General features: G+C 41.0%; 1 protein-coding gene across 1 annotated transcript in view; it reads left to right on the forward strand.

The window, feature by feature from the left end:
* The first annotated feature begins 2476 nt into the window (after nucleotides 1-2476).
* RPS6KC1 (ribosomal protein S6 kinase C1) overlaps nucleotides 2477-21204 on the forward strand; it is an 85953-nt gene continuing 67225 nt past the window's right edge. The window contains exons 1-4 of the mRNA XM_063391028.1: nucleotides 2477-3041; nucleotides 7599-7634; nucleotides 11934-12054; nucleotides 19627-19742. Coding sequence (XP_063247098.1) covers nucleotides 2937-3041; nucleotides 7599-7634; nucleotides 11934-12054; nucleotides 19627-19742 — 378 coding nt within the window. The 5' untranslated portion in view covers nucleotides 2477-2936. The remainder of the gene's footprint in view (nucleotides 3042-7598; nucleotides 7635-11933; nucleotides 12055-19626; nucleotides 19743-21204) is intronic.

A 21204-nucleotide genomic window follows, 5' to 3' on the forward strand; every position in this document is an offset into this window, starting at 1 on the left:
CCCGCTCCGGAGCGCGGCGCACCCGGCGCGCCGGCAGCGTGAAGGCGGCTTCTGAGGCGTTTAAATGGCCGGAACGCTGTGTTCGTGCACAGGGATCTTCACCCAGAGGGTGGTCGGGCACTGGAAAGGGCTCCCCAGGAAAGTGGTCACAGCACCAAGGCTGCCAGAATTCAGGAGGCCTTTGGACAATGCTCCTGGGCACACGGTGTGGCCCTCGAGGATGTCCCGTGCTGGTCGAGGGGTTGGACTCTGAGGATGCTTGTGGGTCCCTTCCGACTCAACTCTTCTCCCTGGGATCACCGTGTGTTCCTGCAGGGTAAAAGGGGCTGGGAAAGAGCTGCCGGATATTTCAAGATGCCGTGCTATATTTCAAGAACAGCAGCACCATGCTTTGTGTTTGCAGAAAAAAACCAAACCCCACTCACCCAAGCAAGTATTCCAACCTTGTCAGATTTTAAAATGCAGCTGAAGGTGCTCTGCTGAGGAGAGCTGGCCGCCCTGCAGACCCCGCTGGCAGACCCACCGCTGCTGACCAGCTGTAGAAATCTTTCTGCCGATGTTGCTTGAATAAGTACTTAGAAAGCTTTCTCGAGGTCTTCTGAGGACAGGGGAAATGCTGGCCCTGTTTGCTGTAAGGAAGTGTAGCACAGTGTACATGAAAAATTATAGTGCAGATGCTGTGCAGGAACTGTAATCAAGTAAAACTCTTTCTCTGCATTCCTTTTATATCTGCCATAAAAGTGACTTTAAATAACATTTGAAGTTTTCCCAGGAGTGGTAGGGAAGACTGGAACTGAAATAATGCAGTGATGAGCATGCTAGTTAGGTAACATGCCAGATCCACTTTGGGTTTTCCATTTCTTGAGTGCAAGTTACTGGTGAAAGATAAAAATACCCATCAATTTTCTGTCAGTTTCTTCACCATATGAGAGTGAAACCACTAGCCCAATAACACATGTGTAGTAAAAGATCTCCCAACTGCATTGTCAAGACCATCTTGTTTTGGTGGTTTGTTCTTTTCTGAATTTTTGTATTCTAATCTTTTAGATGTATAGATGTATTTCTAGGACAGCAGACAGTAAGCCATAGCTATAGCAACAACAACTGCTGTTATTTCTAGAGGCAGAAGCTACACATAACATGCAGTTATTTTCTGTATTTTGACCTGCACAGGGACACCCAAATTGATCTGTCACTTCAAGGGTTTTTATATAGTAGTAATTTCAGTAGTGATGCTGGAAAAAAAAATAAATCACAGCAGCTTTGGGTTTTAAGGAAAATGAAGATGTGCTAAAAAGCATGGAAATTGTATAATAGACAAAACAGAAGAAAAAGACTAACCTATTAATATGATAGAAATTGTTTCACATCTCAAGTGCTGCTGGATTTTCCTGCCTTGACCTAGAGAAGTCTTAATAAGCCAGTAACACCTTATTTTGGATTTTTTATTCCTGTCTAATTACTATTTTGTGTTGGCCATACCATGTGAAAAGATATTTTGCAGAATAAGGTATCTCCAAATTCTGGTTTATAAGTAGAAGCCAAATTATTTTATGAGTCATTTGAGCTTTAGAAACTCCCTAGTGAATGGAGGCTACTGACTCACTGAGGGATGCTTTGATTGATGGCGCTGCACATAAGAACAGCCACGGTGGCTCAGATCAATGGTCCACTGAGCTCAGTTCCCTGCTTTCTAAACGTGGCTAGCAGCAGATGCCTCGAAATGTGCAGGGACTGGGCAAACTTCAAATGAACACTCTCCCTGCCTCTCGCTGTTTTCAGTTCCATGCATTTCCTAAGCCTGATGTTTTTGTCTCTTTATTACTCACTGACTCTCTCCCCCAAGCACTTGAATTTGCAAACTTTTGATAACTTATAGAATTTCCATGAACTTCTATGTACCGGCACAAGATGTAAAAGACATGTTCTTCCCCTCTCAGAAGATAAGCGAGAGTGATGAGCTGCTAACAACCAATGAACTCTTTCTTCCCTTTTCCTTAAGAAAATGTTCCTCAAAGGAGAGGCATTTGCTTACTATGAACTTCAGTACAAGGGACTCCCATCTTTCACAAAGACGTGCAATTAAGTATTGTTAAATGCTTTATGTCAAAAGTGTGCATGACAGCAGAGATATTCATAACCTGGTAAGGAAAAGCTGGGTTTTAACATCTGCAATTAAATGAATGAAAGCACAGTGATTAAAAAAAAAATCGAAACAGTTTATATAAGCTGAGGTGTGAGATCGGCATTGGTACAGACCCCACTAGAGAGGAGAAACTGAAGATATTCTTACAAAGGGACAAGGTCCTGTGGCACAGTTATGCTGCTTAGAACTGAAGCAGTGCCCTCAAACCCTGGAGATTTCCTAACACCGAAGTGTTCCGCAGACCTGTGCATGCACGAGAGCCCATCCGCAGGGACAAGTGCAGGTGCAGCTTAAAGAACCTGGAGGAGACACAACACACGAAACATGGGGACTCGATAACCATCAAACTTGCCTTTCTGGCAGCATTCCTCTTTAAAATCCGTGAGTCATTTCTGCGTTACAGGCCTATGGATTTAGGGCAGCATAGCTTAAAATAGCCCACGGTAGACGCTGGGAGCGGCGTACCAGGGGCTCATTACAGATTTGTAGAGGCCGCGGGCGCCCGTGTGAGCGAGGGGCTCGGCGGTCAGTCCCCTCCAAGTGTAAATACCCCACGGCCGTGCCCTTGCAGAACGCCTGGAACGGGGCTGCCACGTCCGGGCCGTGACACCTCGGCCTCATCCCTGCGGCGCGGGCAGAGAGGCGAGCGGGGGATCCCGGCACCCGAGCATCCCGCGGCGGCCGGGAGGGGCTCCCCAGGCCGGGCTCCGGTGCCGCCCGGGCGGGCGGGGCGTTCCCGGCGCCGCTTCCGCCTGTGCCGGGCGGGCGGCGCGGCGGGGGCAGCAGCAGGATGCTGAGCCCGCGGGAGCGCGGCGCCGACCTGGCCCGCTTCTACACCGTGACGGAGCCGCGCCGCCACCCCCGCGGCCACACCGTCTACAAGGTCACGGCGCGGGTGAGTCGGCGGCCGCCGCCCAGCCCCTCGCCCCCGCGGCTCCCCGCGCCGGCCTGCCCCGCGGTCGGGCTGGAGAGCCGCGCTGCGTGCGGAACAGCGCCCGCGGCCGCCGAGCCAGCCCCTGTGAGGGACACGGGCGGGAGGGAGGGTAGGCGGAACACGGCGGCCCCTCCCGAGCCGAGCCCCGGTCGCCTCCTGCAAACTTGCACGCTGGCAGCGTTGTAATGGCCTCAGACGCGCTTTGCAGTCCACTCTCAATTTCCCTGCCGTGCGTTGCAGGGCATGCGAGAGTGGCTCAAAGACAAGCAGCTCCTTCTCTTTCCCCCCGTTCTTCCGCCCGCGATCCCGTGGGTCGGTGGCGGTGGGGTTGCCCCTCGCTGCTGCGGGAGGAGCCGGCGGGGAGCGGAGCGGGGGCTGTGCCTGCCCCGCCGCCCGCGGAGCTGCCCGAGCCCGGGCAGGGAGGCTGAGCCCGCCCGGGAGCGTCCGGCCCGGCCCGGCAGAGCGCTCTGGGGAACTCGGGCCTAGCACGAGAGACAGGAAAGTTCTGCAGATGTTGGGAGAGCTGCTGTGGTGCTGGCTTTGATGGAAGCTCAGTCTGTTCTCCTGGGGAAATTCTTGCCTTCTTTTCTCTTCCACATTCCTGTTAAAGCAAAAAAGGAAGGCGAGTAAGTAAATGTGTGGAGATAGGTTCAAGAGGAGTGGCAGTTTAGCTCACAGGTGTGGTGGGATATATTGAGAGCATCAGAAAGTGTCACAGAGAGAGAGAGTTTCTTCAGGTGACCCGTGATCTCGTAGTTACTGCAGCTGTAGGCATCCTCCCCGTGAGAGCAAGGTATGCTTATAGGCACCCTCCTCTTAATTCAAAGAACACAGCGTTCTGTATATGTATAGAGATCATAATGTCAGGTTGGTAGCCTATGATCAGTTTGTATGACTTGTAAAACCAAACACAAGTATGGGACAAATACGTTTAAACTGTTCTTTTTAGTCCAATACAACTTAGTAATTGTGAGGAGGAAGAAAAGATCTGCTTTTTCCAGTAATGCTGCCATTTAAAAAGCCTTTCCTGAAATTGACGCAGAGAAAAAACCAGTGCTATCACATCCTTCTGCAGTTGCTCTTGATGGCTCAAATGTGTGTGTGTGTACTTGTCTTGAGTTGAAAAATGTAACCAAAAATCAAACCAAGACAGTACTGAAGAGCTGTGTCAGTGAAATAAGGACTAACAGAAATGAATCAAGACCTCTGCTGCTTGTTTTGCTCTGGTGCTTTGTTCTTATTGGCTAAAGCCATCACATTTCTCTGTGATGTTTTGGTTTCTGTAGAATTGTTCAAAATCAAATTGTGGCTAACTAATTGGGATGTCATTCTCCCTCCTTGTCCCATAAACTGTGGCTGCTCTGGTGCCTTTCCAAGTGAGGCCATGCTGAATCAGGTGGTGCCCTTGATTTAGCACAGAACAAGGAGCTGATCAGTCTGTGAGCTGTCCAAATTCAACTGACCTAACCAGAGATCATTATTTCTTTACAGCGTTTTGATAGCTAAAATCCTCAAAGTGAAAAATTATTTCTTTTTTTTTTGCAGCAGAGTATGCTTTGGACTCACAAGTGCAGAAATATAAATAGCTTTTGTTTCAGCAGGGCTCTGTCTGGTACTCTGTTGTGTAGTACTCGAAGTGAGGATTTGGGAAATTGAATAAAATGATTTAAAAAGGATTCGGTGTACATATCAGATAGCCTTTCTGTTTCTTTCCTCCTATTCCTCCCCTCTGCTCCTGTGGTGATCTGGCTCCGTGGTTGATATCATAGCACTCCAGCTGTATTTGCTGAGCATCAGCTCAGCAACTTTGGGGGACCGCCAGGAAAAAAGTGAGGTGGACCTTCCCGTTGTGTTGGATATCGTTCTGGCTGAGATCTAGGGTAGTCACTACGTGTTAGTGGAGGTTTGTGGTTCCTTGGTGCGGTATGTGAGTGAATCCTTTGTGAAATGAAGTTAAAGGAATTTTCTGTTTCAGTGTAAGATAGATAAAGAATCATGGATAAGAAAGCATTTTGTTGAGTGTGTCCTAAACATCTGGCTCGAGGCACAACTACCCATGCAGTCTCTTCTGAGAGAAGAGGGGGTCTATCATTATTGCAGCTTTGTTCTTCAAAGTTTTGTTTGTATAGCAGAGAATATTTTATTTATTTGTAAACTATAACTTAATTGTAAATGCTGACAAGATTAAATGAATACTGGCTTTTTAATACTCATTTCCAAATGCTAAGAAACAGAAAGATATTAGCAAGTTGTGATATGAGGAGTGTTCTTTAATGATAGCTGAAAATATAGGCCACTAATAAAAGTTTAGAGAATTTGGAAGATTACAATTATTAATGATAGTTAAAATTCTAATGAGTTACACTGGATATCTGCAGGTCAGATGAAGAGTGGAGTAATCTGAGATACTTTTCTTGATGTTGAGGATCCTTGTAGGATCTCTGTTTTCAGAATCTAGTGCAGTAATTACCCATTGCTTAGCTCATTGTTGGGTATCCTAATGATATTTTTGAAAATAGGTTAAAGTTGCTTGTGTTACAGATTTGCAGAAGGAACTGACTGCATTGATCCTTGTGGAAGGATTAAAAAAAGTACATGGAAAGTTTGCTTTGGGATTGGGTCATCTTTGCTAAGTCTCTGGGTTGGCTATAGATTGGATGGAAGGGGCAGACCTCTTTCGAGATTGACCTTCAGAAAAGGATATGAAGAACAAAGTAGGACAACTCATAAATTATTACATAGTGACTTAAAGTTGGCATGGCTGGGAGATATAGAAGGCGGTGTAACATAAGAACAAGTGGGAAACAGGGCCTCTGGGTTTTATTCCAGATTCTTACTAACTGGCTGGGTAATTACTCATCTCTCTGGGTCTCCTTCTGCCCATCTGGTAACTTACCTAGCTGCCAAAACTGTTGCAAGGCTTTAACTAAAGGTGAACTGCAAAGCAAAGCAGTTGGTGTCTGCCCTTTGGTGTTCTCTGTGATGTGTAGCCATGCCTGGGATATTTTCTTCCCCCAGCTCTACACACTCCTTGCATCAAGTACGCCAGCTATCAGAAAAGGAGGTTAGAATTATTTCACCAATTGTACTTGTAAACTGCCTGGTAGTGAATGAAAGAGCAACGGCCACCAAGGTTAACATTTGGTAAAGTTGCCAAATGTTAGATTACTCAAGAGTGAGGAAAAGTTGAGAAAGGTTTTATCAATGTAGACTGCGCTGGAAGAAGAGGACTTTGGTGTGCAAGGTGAGAGAAAGAACATAGAGCTGTGAAGGAAAATGTTTCAGGTCTTTTGGGAGATTGCTAGAGAAGGAAACGCTTCTCTTGTCCATCTTGTCTCCTCCAAACTGTGTGAGAGATGAGTGGCTGGGCTGTAGTAAATGGATGGTGCAAAATCCGGGAGGCTTTGGCAAGGATTCTTGCAAGATGGAAGGGAGGAAGAGAGCTAAGTTTGTGCGAGATATAAGAGGTGTGCTGTTGTCACTTAGCAAGAGGAGGGTGTGGGTTGGGTGGCTTCCCTCTCAGAGCAGCAGCTGCGCGGTGCCGCCGGGGCCGCGGGACGGTGCGTGTGTCTCTGGGGTGCGAGGCGCTCTGGGCTCCCTGCGCTTCCCTACACGCATCACCTCTCCAGGGCATCAATTATTCCGGGGCGTGTCGCTGAGCACGGTCCCACTTGGATTAGGAATGCCCTATTTTGCTGTAGGTTACAATAGACTAATTATTTTGTTAAACAGCTTTGGCTTTTACCATGAAGGGTATACTGACTCGCACAAGATAATTGCAGTTATGAATTAAAGATGTGTCTATTTGTTTTGTGTGTTTGTGGAGAAATGCTCTTACTGCTGTTTATAAGACCAGTACAAAACTTGGATTACAAAGGCTTTTGTGATCAATATTTATTTAAAGAAGAAAAAATCTTAACAAAATGCAGGCTTCTTTATGGTGCGCAGCCAAGCCTGATTTTCACTGCAATTTTCCCCTGGTCAAAGTCATTTATAATTAATTAGGCCAAGAGTTTTTAAGGAGAAACGAATACGCAAGGATAGTCAGATGTGTGTGCGCTCTGGTGACTGTAAGTAAAGTGGAAATACTGTCTGACTAAATACAAATCCTCACTTCTCAGTGAGGTTGTGTGCAGCTTATATTAAGCCAAGTAGCCTTACTGAGCTCCTGTTATTTGGAGTAATGTGGCCCTAATATGAATTAATTGGAAGAGACTGGAAAGATGATAGGAGATGTGTTCTATGTAGCTTTGTTTTGAGAGATGCCTTTTGTGCCATTCTGCCTAGAATGTACGTCTGTCTTTATGTGTGATCACAACTGACTGCTGCTGAAATCCCTCACTGTGTTGTCTTTGGGTATTAGACTTCTCTAAAACTAAATGAAAACTTTCTGAGTGCACAGGACCATGAAGCTGTTTGCCTTTTTCTCTTCAGCAACAAATCATTGTATGTTACTCTTTAACTTCCAAACTGAAAATCCAAGGACTTACGTGGTTTCATTTTTGTTTTGCTTTTCAGATTGTTTCAAGAAAAAATCCAGAGGATGTCCAGGAGGTAACAGTTTAAGCTTGTGCAAATTTATGTATCCCACTATGCCTTTTGAAGCATCTTTGATGTAATTTAGCAGTTTCTGTGTGTTTTGTCCTTGTAATTGAGCTAACAATTTTTGTATGTTTCCATTTTGCCTTTACCTTTCATAGTTAAAAACAGTAGCTAATGTAACATGATGCATTTCATCCCTCAGTGATGAATGGTGACTTGAAACAAAGTCTTAGGGAGTAAAGTGTCTTTTGATGACAAAACTGCTTTGATAACTTTACAAGCTCTTTTCTCGGGGCTGGAATAGGCAAATTGGTGGTTACTTAACTCCTACTGGTAAAATTAGAGATCAGTCCACAATTCAAGTCTTAGGTCTCAGCTGTAGGTACTCTTTTCCTCTTTAACCAATACTTCACTGCAAAGCCTACACCATTACTGTCTGCCAGTGAAGAGGGAGAATGGAGGAGTCTAGGAGTCATTGAGGGAGATTAGGCTGCAAGTCATATGTGTTATGCCTATCTCTCTGAGGCTCCTTTAGCATTTTCCAGTGATATACTTTGACAAAACTTCAAAATTGCTTATTCTTTGCCTCTTCTGAGGAGTCCATGAGTAAGGATCTGCTCTATTCTTGTGCCTCTTAAATACCTCAAAAGTCTGTCACAGGAGTCATTTACTGAGAGAGAAAAATACACCATGTATGTGTGCATTGTGAATTTTTTTCTTTTTAATTAAGAAATCTTCCTCCCCCCAGTTGATTTTTTTTCTGGACTAATGACTTGACATGGTTACTATTATACTATGTACCTGCAAAATCTTCCCTCAAAAGCACAATCTTATGGCTTTTCAGACATCGTGTAACACGTGCATGTGTTCAGTTTTGGTGCAGTCTCTTAGTACAGTGGAGGAGAACCTGCATAGTTGATGAAAGAACAGCTCATAGCTGAATTCATTGCATCTCTGTGTGGTCAAACATGAGCTACTGATTAGTGGCTTGGCAGAGGTGAGAATTGGCTAGTACATCTAACAACCCTTTACTGCATCCTTCTTTGAAATCTGGAGAATCAAGCAAGCATGAACATTTGTGCTTTTTGCATTTTTTTTGCAATCTCTGGGAGATTAAAATAAACCTGTCAGAATCAGAGATGATAATGGATCTGGTTTAGAACTGCATTACTGTAGTTTGTAGCTTGATGTTCACCTTTTCCAGGGAGACTCCTGAATTGAACCTGTCCATGTGCACAGGATTCTGCCATTACTTTAGTCTTCATTTGTGAGGAAAAGCACTTTATAAGAGCTGTTGAAGTGTCCATTCATCAGAAAAATATATTGTAAGTGTCTTTCAGCTAGAGTATTGCATGAATATGTGTTAAGTAGTTTTGACACAATAGCAAAACCATATCTTTTAGTTGTTGCTTTGATTTGTGGCTGTAGGTTACCCCTGCAGAGTTTCACATGCTCTAGACAATAAAAGGACATAAATATGAAATGAACTTCTTAATAGTTGCCCTTTTCCACCCCGCATTGTACCATATTAATTATTCTGCATGTGACAGCATGTTAGGTGCAGGGTGATTCTGTTATAGGCATGATCTGGAAATATCTGGTTATTACAAGGAATACCCTAGATGGTAGTTGCCATAAGGGGGAATTGTAGTCAGAAACCCCCATATATTGAGAGCTTTTCTGTTACATGGCTTCTTACAGAAAGAACTGTGGGGATATTTATTTTCTTTGAAAGAAAAAGGATATGCCCCTAAATTTACCTCAGTTTTCCAGAGTGCTCAATGAGGAATTCAGTGGGAAATCTTGTGCACACAACCTCCCCGTTTCTTTAGGATCTGCGACCCGCTTCCCACATCCATGTAGGACCACTTAGTTGTGCCTGCCTCCTCCTCCAGGTGTCTCTTAATGCCCCTGCTGTGATGTTAATACATTTTTTACATATGTACAGCTGCTCCTAAGGCTGTGTGCTGTGACCTCAGCTCCCCTTGCCAGTTTTCTGTCACGTCTTTTGGCTGCTCTTTGGGATACAAGTCTCTACTACAGCACCTCTCCCACTGCAGCCAGCTAGAACTCACTGTAATCCCTGCTGTTGCTGTTGGGGCAGGAGGGAAGAGAACCTTGTCAGGGCTTCCCGCTCGAAAGAATGAAAGAAATCAGTGTGAAGCTTTGTATGGGGATAGTAGATAAAGGCCAGAGGACCTACCTTTAATGTCCTTGCTTCTGGGGACTGATGGTGGCAATGTGGTGTCTAGAACTGCATCTAGAGTAGTCCTGTGGGTTTTTTTCCTTTTCATTCAGGAGAAAGGCTTGTTCATTGTGGAACAGATGAGGTGCATGAGTTAATAGAGATCTACTGGCTCTTGCCATGACAAGCACCTTATTGCATTACAAGTCTAACATATGTTTTATGATACACTTGCTGTGCTTCGTTGGGCCTCAAAGTACAATGTGTCCTTCCTCCAAATTTAATTTTTAATGAGGATGTTAGAGTGAGAACTTTGCTAGGCCACATGCATGCTAAGGCATGTTTTCCATGAGCTTCTGAAAGGTTTTAGGATCACCTTGACTGCTTTTTTTAATGCATGTTACTTAGGGATATTTATTCCTCTTGACTATTGAGTGATCACTTGAAGCAGTGAAAGATGATGCTTTTTTTAGTGGAATGAAATCTCATGCTCTTATTTTCTGGCAGCTTTTCATGTTGTCTCTAAGTACTGACAGTACAGTAACTTAATGTTTAAAGAATTCACCATCTTAAGCAATTTTGTGTTCTATATGCACACTGCTCAAGAAGTGCTAATCATCCACTCTGGCTATTGGATTAGATAAAAGTATAGCATTGAAAAATTATTATTTCTGATAGCAAAATGACTAGTTTGCCTTCTTGAGATTCCTCACTTGTGTGTTACACTTCACTGAGTACCAGCTGTAATTAAGTCATGAAAACATGTGCCAATAAGGGAGTCTGAATCAGGACTGCTGGTTCCAGTATAGCTAAATTTATAGGTGGTAGAGTGTTGCCACACTAAAGCTTTGCATATCCACTGTTTACAATCCTCTTACCTTATATCTGCATCGTTCTGTAGGTAGGACTTACACCTGCTGAAACTTAAAAGGCCTTTGATTGAAGTATTAAAAAAAACCAACACAAAAATGCTGTAAATCTAAACATTTTGCTTAGCTCTAAATCTGGATTGCTTGAAAAAAAATTCAACTTTTTCAATTATGATTGCTCATGAGAAGGCAACCTGGTAAATCATCCATCCAGAAATATGTGGAATATTTAAAGTTTTGGTTAGTTGTATTAAGTTACTTGAGACATTTGGCTGGTGCAACTATGGAATCAACTGCTGAATTCATGTACTCTCTCCTTGTTTTTTTCCCTTCTGTTCTACTTTAATCACTTTACATTAATGTTGAGGTTTGTTGTGATGGCTTAGTGAGTCTGACCTAAAATGAGGTCAGGATATAAAAAAAATCTTTGTTAATATCTTTTCCTCCTGTTAACAAATGCAGTAGCAGTCAAGAGTAAATTTTATTGTTTACTTCTTTTATTGGTTTGATTTTTCCTACTGGGTTCTCTTTCTTTCTTGAATGGAAAGAATGGGATGGAAGAAGGATAAGGTGAATGACTACTTTCTGGAAAGGATAGATCAGGAATAGCTGGTATAATGAACCAATGACATCTTTATATTCCTAAGATGAGGTTTTTGTCTATATTACAAAAGGAACATACTTTTTTTTTTAGTGTTTTTACAAAAAAAACCCATTTAAGATGGGGGCTTGCATGATCAACACTTTGCACACACAACTTAGGAGCTGTTTTGTAGTCCTGGGTGCTTAATGTGCCATCCCTAAAAATCCCTTGCTGGTATTGATTTCTCTTCCCTGTTTTTCTCTTTTGCTGTTGTGTATCTTCCCCACCTGCAGCTGCACCGGGCACTGCAGGTTGAATATTGAGTACTGCAATACTCCTGTTCAGCATTTTCTCCTCTCTTACTGGCTCCCTGTGTAGGTCTGGGTCTCAGAGTGACTGAAGCAGTGCTGCCTTTGCCCTCCTTCCAACTTCTACTTTTTTTTTTTTTTCTATGCACTGTAGTGTTAGCCAAAATGGGGGTTTGGGGACAGCTAATGACCATTTTTAAATGCTTGTACAGTCTGAACTGCATTGTTTAAATGCAGTTCAGACTGTATATTTTTATTAAACAAGTTTGCTGGAGTTAAGGGTCTGATGTGATTAAACCAGTGTATTTGTGGTGTAATATGAACAGTGAACCTCACTAATACTTCTCTCTGGTTTCTCTGCTTCAGATAGTCGTTTGGAAGAGATACAGTGACTTTAAGAAACTGCACAAAGATCTTTGGCAAATTCATAAAAACCTATGCAGACACACAGAGCTCTTTCCACCTTTTGCCAAAGCAATAGTGTTTGGTAAGCATAATTTCCTCCTGGCCTCCTGAAATTCTGTGATAACTCAGTATCTGTAAATACATCTTGTTTTGTAGCTGGATGGGAAATTTTCCTTGTGCTTTTATTACTTAACTTGTAGATGTGCTGGTATCATAACTTGATACATTTCTTTATTTTTGTGATATTTAAAAGTTATTTATGTCCTTGCCTCCATGTTAGACATAGCAGCTGCGATATTTATTGATGTATATGTTCTGTATCTTTACAACATGCATTCCCTGTTTTCAGGAGCAGAAAGTCTGTATTAGCTTTGTGAACAGCACTTGAACAGCCAACAAGTGATTTTATATATGAGCAGTCTGATTTTTAGTGATGAGCTGTATTAAAGAGTTAAATGGTTGTTACAGAAAAAAAATTTATTATGGGAATTTGATTGCAATTGCCAGTTTTACCTAGCTAGGCTTTTGAGATCACTTTTACGTATTTCACCAAACAGTCTGCAAGAGGATTGTGACTCTACAGGACAAACAAAAAGGAATTAGCTCTTACAGGTCTTAACTTCATCCTGATGTGTATGTCCTCATGAATGAGCTGTAGGTGGATTTCCAGTAAAGTGGTGTGACTGTATAGAATTCTACCTACTACACTTTTTTTTAACAGTGTTGTATTTATAAAATCACCTTTTTTAGTGTGTGTTCTTTGTGTTCAGCACAAACTGGTGCTACCTTTTTGGTGTGCATATATATCACACAATATCCACTGCATTTTTAATTATTTTTCAACTTTTTTTTTATTGTGCTCAGCATGTTTGGCATGTTTTTTGCATGCGTCTCCTCAGAATGTTTCTGAGGCATTTCTAAAATGTTGCTGACTGTTGCTTTTTGTTGTGCATTAACTACCTGCTTTTGAGCCTTATTCCCAAGAACTTTAAAGTTATTTTTTAAGTATCCAACAAGTGTTTGACATTTGTTTACCTGCATCTGTCATATGCATTTGGTCTGGTTTAGGATGAACATTTTGGTTTCTAAAGTGCTTCTGGGGTTACTAAGGCATTTCCAGGCACTTACTAGTTGTTTTAGTGTATTTTGTTTTTTGAAGCATTCAGTCTGTGGTGGTTGTAGTTGTGTTGTTTCTGTTTTGGGTTTTTTTGTGTAGCTGTGGGCGTCTAGCATGTTGGATGTTTTTTGGTAAATATCTACCATGTACTCACTTCTTTGGTGTGAATTCTTTCCTCTTTTGGCAAGATGTTGGTTCCTAGTGCATTGCTGCAGCATTTTCATGTGGGATTATTTTCCCACATGAAAATGGATCCAGCATTTCTTAGGTGTAGCTTCTTCTTTTTCATGCATATACTGCAGGTTGTTAAGCAGTTTTTAGCATTTTTAGTGAGTCCAGCATGTCTGACATTTTTTTGGCATATACCTACTGTGCTCTTTGTAAGGGTTTCTGAGCCATTTCTCACTCTGTGCAATGGTTTTGGTGGTACTTTTTAGTTTGTTGGGTTTTGGGAGCTATTTCTTTGATGTGTTTTTTTAGTGTCCAACATGAGTTTGGGCTTTCTTTGGGTGCATCTACCAGAGAGAATTACTGGGAATTTTAACAGGTTTTAAGTATTCAACGTGTTTTGTATTTTATTGGGATGAATCTACCACGTAGTGTTTTTGCTGTGTTTTTTTGTCAGCCTTTTTGGTATAGATATAAGGCATTTTTGTTGGACTTGTTGTTTTGTCAGGTGGTTTCAGGGTTACTAAGGCATTTCCATGGGGTTTTCAGCTTGGTTTGGGGTTATTTTTTTCATAATCATCCAGCCTGTTGTTTTTGTAAGAACTTTGCATGGTGTTTAGTGTCCAGTATGTTTGTTGTTTTTTGGCATGTGCCCTCTTTTTTGGCAGGGTTTCCAGTGTGGATCTGGACTGTTTTTAGGTGTGGTTTTGGTCCCTAGGGCATGGCTATGCTGTTATTTCTGCCCAGGATTTCTTTAGTGGTTTTTTTTACATACATACATAGTATAATTTTTCAGTGTCTTATTTTATGAGTTATTCAGTGGGATTTTTTTATGTATCCAGTATATTTGCTGAACCTTTTTAGCATGAATGCAGGCTTGTCAGAGCCTAAGGCATTTTGGGTTCATTAAAGCCTTTTAATGGTGTTTATAAGTTGGTTTATTTTGGTGGTTGCTTTGTTTTGTTTTTTACTTAGCATTCAGTTTGTTTTCTCTATGCACCTTGTAAGGGGTTTAGTGTCCAGGATGTTTGGCATTTTTTAAGTGCATCTGCCATAAGCTCTTGTTTTTTGGTGTGGGTTTTGGTTCTTACAGTGTTGTCCCAATATGCTTGGCATTGTTTTTGGTGTCTAGTATGTTTTGGCATCTTGTGGCATGAATTTCCAGTGTGCTTTTTTTTTTTTTTTTTTTTTTTTTTTCTCCCTAAGCTTTTTTGCACTTTTTAAAAAATAATTTTTATTCTTAGGCATTGCTGCAGTGTTTCCATTGCCATGTGTTTCAATTGGTGGCTCTTTAAACACACAGTACACTTCAGCATGGATCTTTTTTCCTTTTGCATCCTGCTACCACATCTCTTTTTTTTTATTAGTTTTTTAAATTTTTTTTTCCCACCCCATATTTTTTAGCATTTTTAGTGTTGAGCTTGTTTGGCAATTTTTTGCCACACCTCTAGTGCATGCTTTATGTGTATTTGCAGTTTCCATGTGTTGTGTCTGGTTTTTGTGTTCCTTGCCATACGTTTTTGCATGGTTGGGATGTGTTGTGCCCATTTTCGCACCCAGACAGTATTTGATGGCTTTTGGTGCATATCTGGTGCTGATTTTTGCAGGTTTTCTTTGTGTGGCATTTTTTGGCAGTGTTGGGCAGTCATCTGGACACTGTTTTCCCAAATTTTCTGTGTGTCTCAGCATCCAGTATGTTTCACAATTGTTGGCCTGCATCTATGAAGCTGAGTTCTGGTGCAGATTTTGTGGCTCTCTGCACAGAGCTGGTTGAAATTCCTGAGTTAAATTGTATTTCACGTCAGCCAAATTGTACCCAAGTTTTATGTAATTTTATTTTTGCTTATTTATGAAGTTGGAAGTGGGGTAAGTTTTGGTGCTATGTCAGAGCATGGACAATAATGGCTAAAATAAAGCATGGAGTATTAGTTTCATTCTGAGATTATTTTAAATCTGATTTACAGAGTAGGGTTCTCACTGGACAAATTATTTACAAAGCTAGTATTTGCAAAACATAATTTAATTTCAAGTAGAAGATATGATAGCTATTCATAGGGGAGAAAAGAGAAGCATAAAAGAAAATTAGAGTGGAAGAGAGTAAAGGTGTCTAATATCTTAAATAATTTAAAATTGCTGTAAGTGCAAATTAACAGTTTTTACTCTAGCTCTGTAAGCAAGGGAAGAATTGAGTGAAATCCCTTCTGAAAAACATCCTTCTTCTATTGTATTTAGTGAACAAAAGTGACTGAAATGTACAGAAATGTACAGGAAATCCACAGAAACATTCTATGCCGTTATTTATTAAAAAACTCTTTGAAATAAAAGCTAAATGAAAACAAACCCCACTACATTTAAATGAAACTTAGACACAGAAGAATACAGAAAAGTGGACGTCATGTAAAAACAAATTTTAAATGGTTAGCACATAGCTGAAAGGAACAGCCCTATCTGACTCTCCAATTTAAGATTTATTTTTGTTTTTATGACATAAAATTATAGTAACTGCCATATGATTTATTTTAATTTAAAATAAAAATCCTATTTTTTTTTTGTACTGGAGGAAAAATACAATCATACTAGATAACAAGGTTTTGATAAACTCATTTTCAGTCTCATTCTGTGAGTGATAACCTGCCAGGTCCATTTCTCTCAAGATCTTTTGTTTCCATGCTACTTTGATGGACCATTTCTGCAGTGTTGCTTCCCTGTGGTGATGTTACAATTGTTGCAGCTTTTGGACTAGTTTCTAATTAAACTTGTGAGTAGAATTGCTGGCAACTGGTGGGGTTTTTATTTTTTTTTTATTATTTTTTTGGATACCTGTGCTTTAAATAATGTATGTACCTATTGTTTGCAAAATGGACAGTGGTGGTTCTGACAGTTGATCTTAGTTGTAGTAGAAGGGTTAAACGTGAGGAGCATCTCCAGTTCGGCATTCAGAGTTTCAGGTGTGGAGAACTGAGATGTATTTAAAAACAAATGTGTCCTGCTGTGCTTCCATATTTCATGCTGCTAAAACTTGCCACAAAGTGTGTGTATTTTTGTGGTGTTGCAGTGGAGCTGCTTGAATCAAAGCAGAAAACTTGCTATGGATAGGAAAAAGAAATCATCTGACTTTCTCTGTACTTCACTTGAACATTTTCCACTTGCTGTATAGGAAAAACCTCTGAACTTGATCATGGAAATCTAAAATGCCCCAATATATCCAGCTGCTAGAATTATGCCACCTATATCTGGGACATGATTACTGTCCTGTCCTAGTATGCATCAACATAATTTTCTTCAGTACTTTCAAGCTACTTCTTTGTTGTTGTTGTTGGACAGTTTTAAGTGTTTTCATGTGTTGACCATCCCTGGCATTTTACCAGAATATGGATAAATCTACATGTACTGTATCTAGCAACTGCAGAAATGTTCTCTAGTATAAAAAATACCACACTCCTCCCTACCCACCAAAAAGGAAACATCCCCCCCCAGATATTGATAACTTGCCAGCTGTGAGTCAGAAAGATGATTTACATTATAAAGCTCACATAAGGATCCTGTTTGTGTTTGAAGACACTGAATGAAGTAATGTATTTATGAATTTTGTGTAACGTACAGTAGGAAATCCTCTGAGAAACTAACTGAAACATGAACACACGCTTTGCTGGGTGTTTAGTTGTTTAGGTCTGCTCCACCGAATTAATTGTGGATTCTTTTTACAGGAATTTACATTTGGTTTTTATGTAAATAGGAAATTTTGAATGGATCATTGCTTGAGGAGTAACAACTGTGTTATATACTAAAGTTATAGTTGACACTTCTTAAAAATATCAGAAAGATGTGATCCCTATCATGAATTTGTGTATGTCTGAGAGTTGTAAAGACTAGCAGAAATAATGTTGATTTAGATGCAGAATGACATCCTGATAGAAATGTTTGAAGAGTCAGCTGGCTGTGTAAGCCCCTTTGAGCATTTCCTTGAGAAGAGTGATAATGAAAGTGTTGAGCAATACAACATTGCTTGAAAGTACGAAAAAGGGGAAAAGGAGGAAGGAGTTAGTCAGGGTTGCCTGGGAATTAAACTGCCAGCACAATGCCAGGAGGTCTGTGAACTGAACCAGTTCTGAATAATCGTCTTCCTTCCCCTAAAGCCCTCTAGTTCCAGAAGCAGTTTTCCTGATAGTGTGTCATGATGCTAATGGGCTGGAAAATGCAACAGTGACTAATGTTTCAACAGCTCTGTTCAAACAAGTATTTTTAATTTTTTTTTAGCTCAGCTTCCTAAGGAACTAAGGCTTGTGTAATTGTGCCATTAGAAAGTTGAACCTCTTACTGATGTGGCTAATATCAGCTAAATTTGAGAGTGAAGGTGGTTGCAAATGTAATTACGCTTCTGCAAAGTCTGTGAAATGGCAGCTGAGTAAGAAGGGAGGATGTGTTTTGGTGCTGCTGGGGGCCAGGCAGGCTCAGCTCATACCTGTGAGGTTTGCAGCTGCCTGGCAATCAGTGAATGTACAGTGGTCAGCCTGGCAGGCCTGGTCCTGATGTGTCCTATCTGGTGCCCAATGGAGACCCTGAGAAGAAGTGGATAAGGAAAATTAGTTTTTATTGAGTTTGAGGAAATGAAACAGGGAGAGAATCTTGAGAAACGAGTTAAAAATATCTTACAGAATTTCTGTCTTGCAGAAGTTTTCTGTTTCTGGTATTGATAGGTGTTTGCTCCTTCACAATTGATTTTCTGCTGCATTGTAACAGCGTTTTGTGTGAATTTGTAGATTCATTTAGCTGGCTCATGCTGCTGTGCTTTGCTGAGGGAAGTTGTTTTCTTTCCATGATGTCCAATTTTGCATGGAATGAGCCAAGAGCCCTAATGCACCCCCAGTGTTGCTCTGAAGACTTAGGAAGTTTGGTGAGCAGTTTAATAGGGCCTGATTTCAATGTCACCACTCACCGTGGCAGCATTGCTTTTGCCTTCTTTCTGCTTGCTTGTTGCTCACTCTTTTGTACAGCTGCTCCTGTTTGTACAGCTGAAACGGCAGGGTGAGCAAGGCACAGAACCAGTCCAGCTGAAAATTAGCCCAATGATGTCTTTTCTTTTCTTTCATGGGAAAAAATAAGCCCCGAAAGCTTTGTTTGTGATCTTGTGAGTATGTGTGTGTCTTTTTAGTTTTATTTTCTTTTTTCTGATACCGCATGGGCAGGAGCTATTTACTTGAAGAATTTCTGGAAAGAATCCTGCTTTGATACTTTCTTCTGGGATTATTTTTTTGCTTGCTCTAAGTATAAATGATTTTTGCTTTTGTATTCAATGTTTCTTTTGTCCTCTTCAAAGGTTAATGCCACTGAGCTGTCACAGGTGGTTCTTATTTTTCTGGTCATGCTGTTATAGCAGTACTGTTTCTTGAACTTGTCTTCCCAGTCCTTTTTTCCCCTCTGTATAGCTGTTGCAATATCTGTTCTATTCTCCTCCAATTATTACTGTTAACCTCTGCCCTTTTTTCTTTTGTAAACTTGTAACTATTTCAACAACAAAGTGATGTTGATATAAAAAGCTAAAATAAGTTGCGTGCAATTGTGAAGGATGTGAATTTAAGGTAGCAATCCAAGGGTTTTCTCCCGAGAAGCAAATCTCTTCAGGTGAACTGTGGGATTGTTTTTTAAGTATGTTTTTTCTAATTGGAATGTTTTGGGTGCTGGGTAGAGAAAAAGGAAGGTTCACACGTTTTAGTAAATGAGCTGCTTCCCAGCTCTGTTTACCTCTTGAATCCAGAAGGAGATGAGACCCTGTCTGCATGGAGCTACTTCAGAGGAAAGCTTCAGTACCTGGTAGCAGGGCTTCACCATCTCCCCTACACTTTGTCTCCTCCATAAATGGCACCTTGGAATTGAAGATCTGTTTGGGGGCTTTTAGCAGTACTTTGTTTACTACCCGCTCATATTGTGCATTGTTCTTGAGAATATGTGAAGATTGCTCAGCTCCTTACAGGATTTGGGCCATAATCAAGGCTGACACTGACTGGCATATTGTCAGATTGTGCATGTATCATTTATTGTCAGATAACACTGGACATCCGTTAGTGTCTCTTGGCTAATCAAGAGTGTTGCCTCACATATTCTTACGATGAGAGGGCGAAGGATTCTTGTCGTAGCTGCCAGCTTTCATCATCCGAGCGGATTGCAGAAGACGGGACTCTAGGGATAATTGAGAATAGGAAGTTTGAAGATTTGCTATGTTCTCCTGAAGCGTTGGAGTGACTTTCATAGACTCAGGGCATTGTCTCCAGAAGGTTGCTTTTGTCTTGTTTGTTTTCTTTCGTTGTAGTTATTGTTGCAAAATAAATGTGTAGTTATTTCTAAAACTGTCAATCTATGTGTCTGTTCCAGGGCGATTTGATGAAACTGTGATTGAAGAAAGAAGGCAATGTGCTGAAGATCTCTTGCAGTTTTCTGCCAATATCCCTGCTCTCTATAACAGCAAACAGCTGGAAGAGTTTTTTAAGGTTGGTTAGTATTTGCAGAAGTATTTGCTTCTTACTGACGTGACTGAAGTATAGTGCTGATTCTGCTTTACTGTATAAACCAAGGAATGACGGGGAGCTGGTCTGTGAAGGGACTGGGAGTTTTCTGTTCACTCTGGAAGTGTGGCTTTAAAAAAACCCCATGCCACACCTCTCCAAGGCAGAAAGTTTTCCAGGAACTTCAGGTGAAGGGATTTGAATTTTTTTTACTGAGTGATGAGCAAAACTTGTGATGATAAATTCCAGTGGGAAGCAATAAAAATATTATCACTGTTCCTGTATTTTCAGTAGGTGTTTATAGTTTCAAGCCAAAGGAGTCAAGACTGTTTCCTTATGGTCTTTTGTGGACTCAGGTCCACAGCAACAAATTTGGCATGTAACTAGTCCAACGTGCTGCTTGTACAGTGTTGTAAGAACCAGTCTCCATAACCAGTTTTAGGGCAGTACATTGATATGAAGTACCTCTTTGTTACAGCTGAAGCAGTTTCTTTTCAATAGTTCCTTCAAACCTCTTTATTTTCAGTAGCTAGTCTAACGTTCTGCAAACCCATAAGTATAAATTTACATGTACCCATGATAGTAAATCTCTGAAATTAGGGAAATGTTCATCTGGCTGAGATGGGACTTAAGCATGTTAATTTATTTAGTATATTTTAATGTTTTATATATATATGCAAGGGCAAAGTTTTATCGAAGCTTAAAATTCTTCACTTGTTTTCATGATGAAGTTATTGCAATGTTCTTTAAAATACTGAAAATAATTTTCTTTAAGCTTTGATGTCAAGAAACGAGTGGGAGACCAAGTTGGACTATTCTACTTTTTGGTTTATTTGCATTTGCAAATTTTCACTTCTTTGGAAATACTCCTGTGATTTTGGGTACTTTTTCAGACCTCTCTTTCCATCCTTTGCTTAATAAAAGTATTAGTTTTAGTCTCCCAATGGACGTTTTCTAGCTTTGCAGGGAAATGAATGAAACTAGAAAACCGAGGGTTTTTAGGACAAATTATTTCTTCAAGGGGGGTTATGCAAATGCACTAATTTAGGCTTATTTGTTAGCTGATGTGGTGTCATGCTTTCCTGTGAGAGAGCCTTAGGTTTGGTCTGTCACCAGCTCAGCCTGAGTGCTTTTAGCTCTGTCCATGGGTGGTTTTGTTCCTTTTCAGATTTTTGTGCAAGTAGCCGTGGAGAGAGAGACTTGGACAGTGAATTCTTAGAAACATCTGAAGGGAGTGTTCTCTGCCTCTGTGTGTTACAAACTCCAGAAGAATGAGGTGGCTTGTGTGAAAATGTGCTGGGCTGGTTCAAGACAGATTAGCTGTGCCTGTTTGTAACAAGGCCTTGAAAGAGGAGCACTTTCTGTTAAAGTGGCATGGAAAGTGTGCACCTGAGATGTGAAGCAGAAATTGAAAACAACACCAAAAACATTCAGGTGGTTTCTAGTG

This window comes from Prinia subflava, chromosome 2 (genome assembly GCF_021018805.1).
Source record: "Prinia subflava isolate CZ2003 ecotype Zambia chromosome 2, Cam_Psub_1.2, whole genome shotgun sequence".
Classification (NCBI taxonomy): domain Eukaryota; kingdom Metazoa; phylum Chordata; class Aves; order Passeriformes; family Cisticolidae; genus Prinia; species Prinia subflava.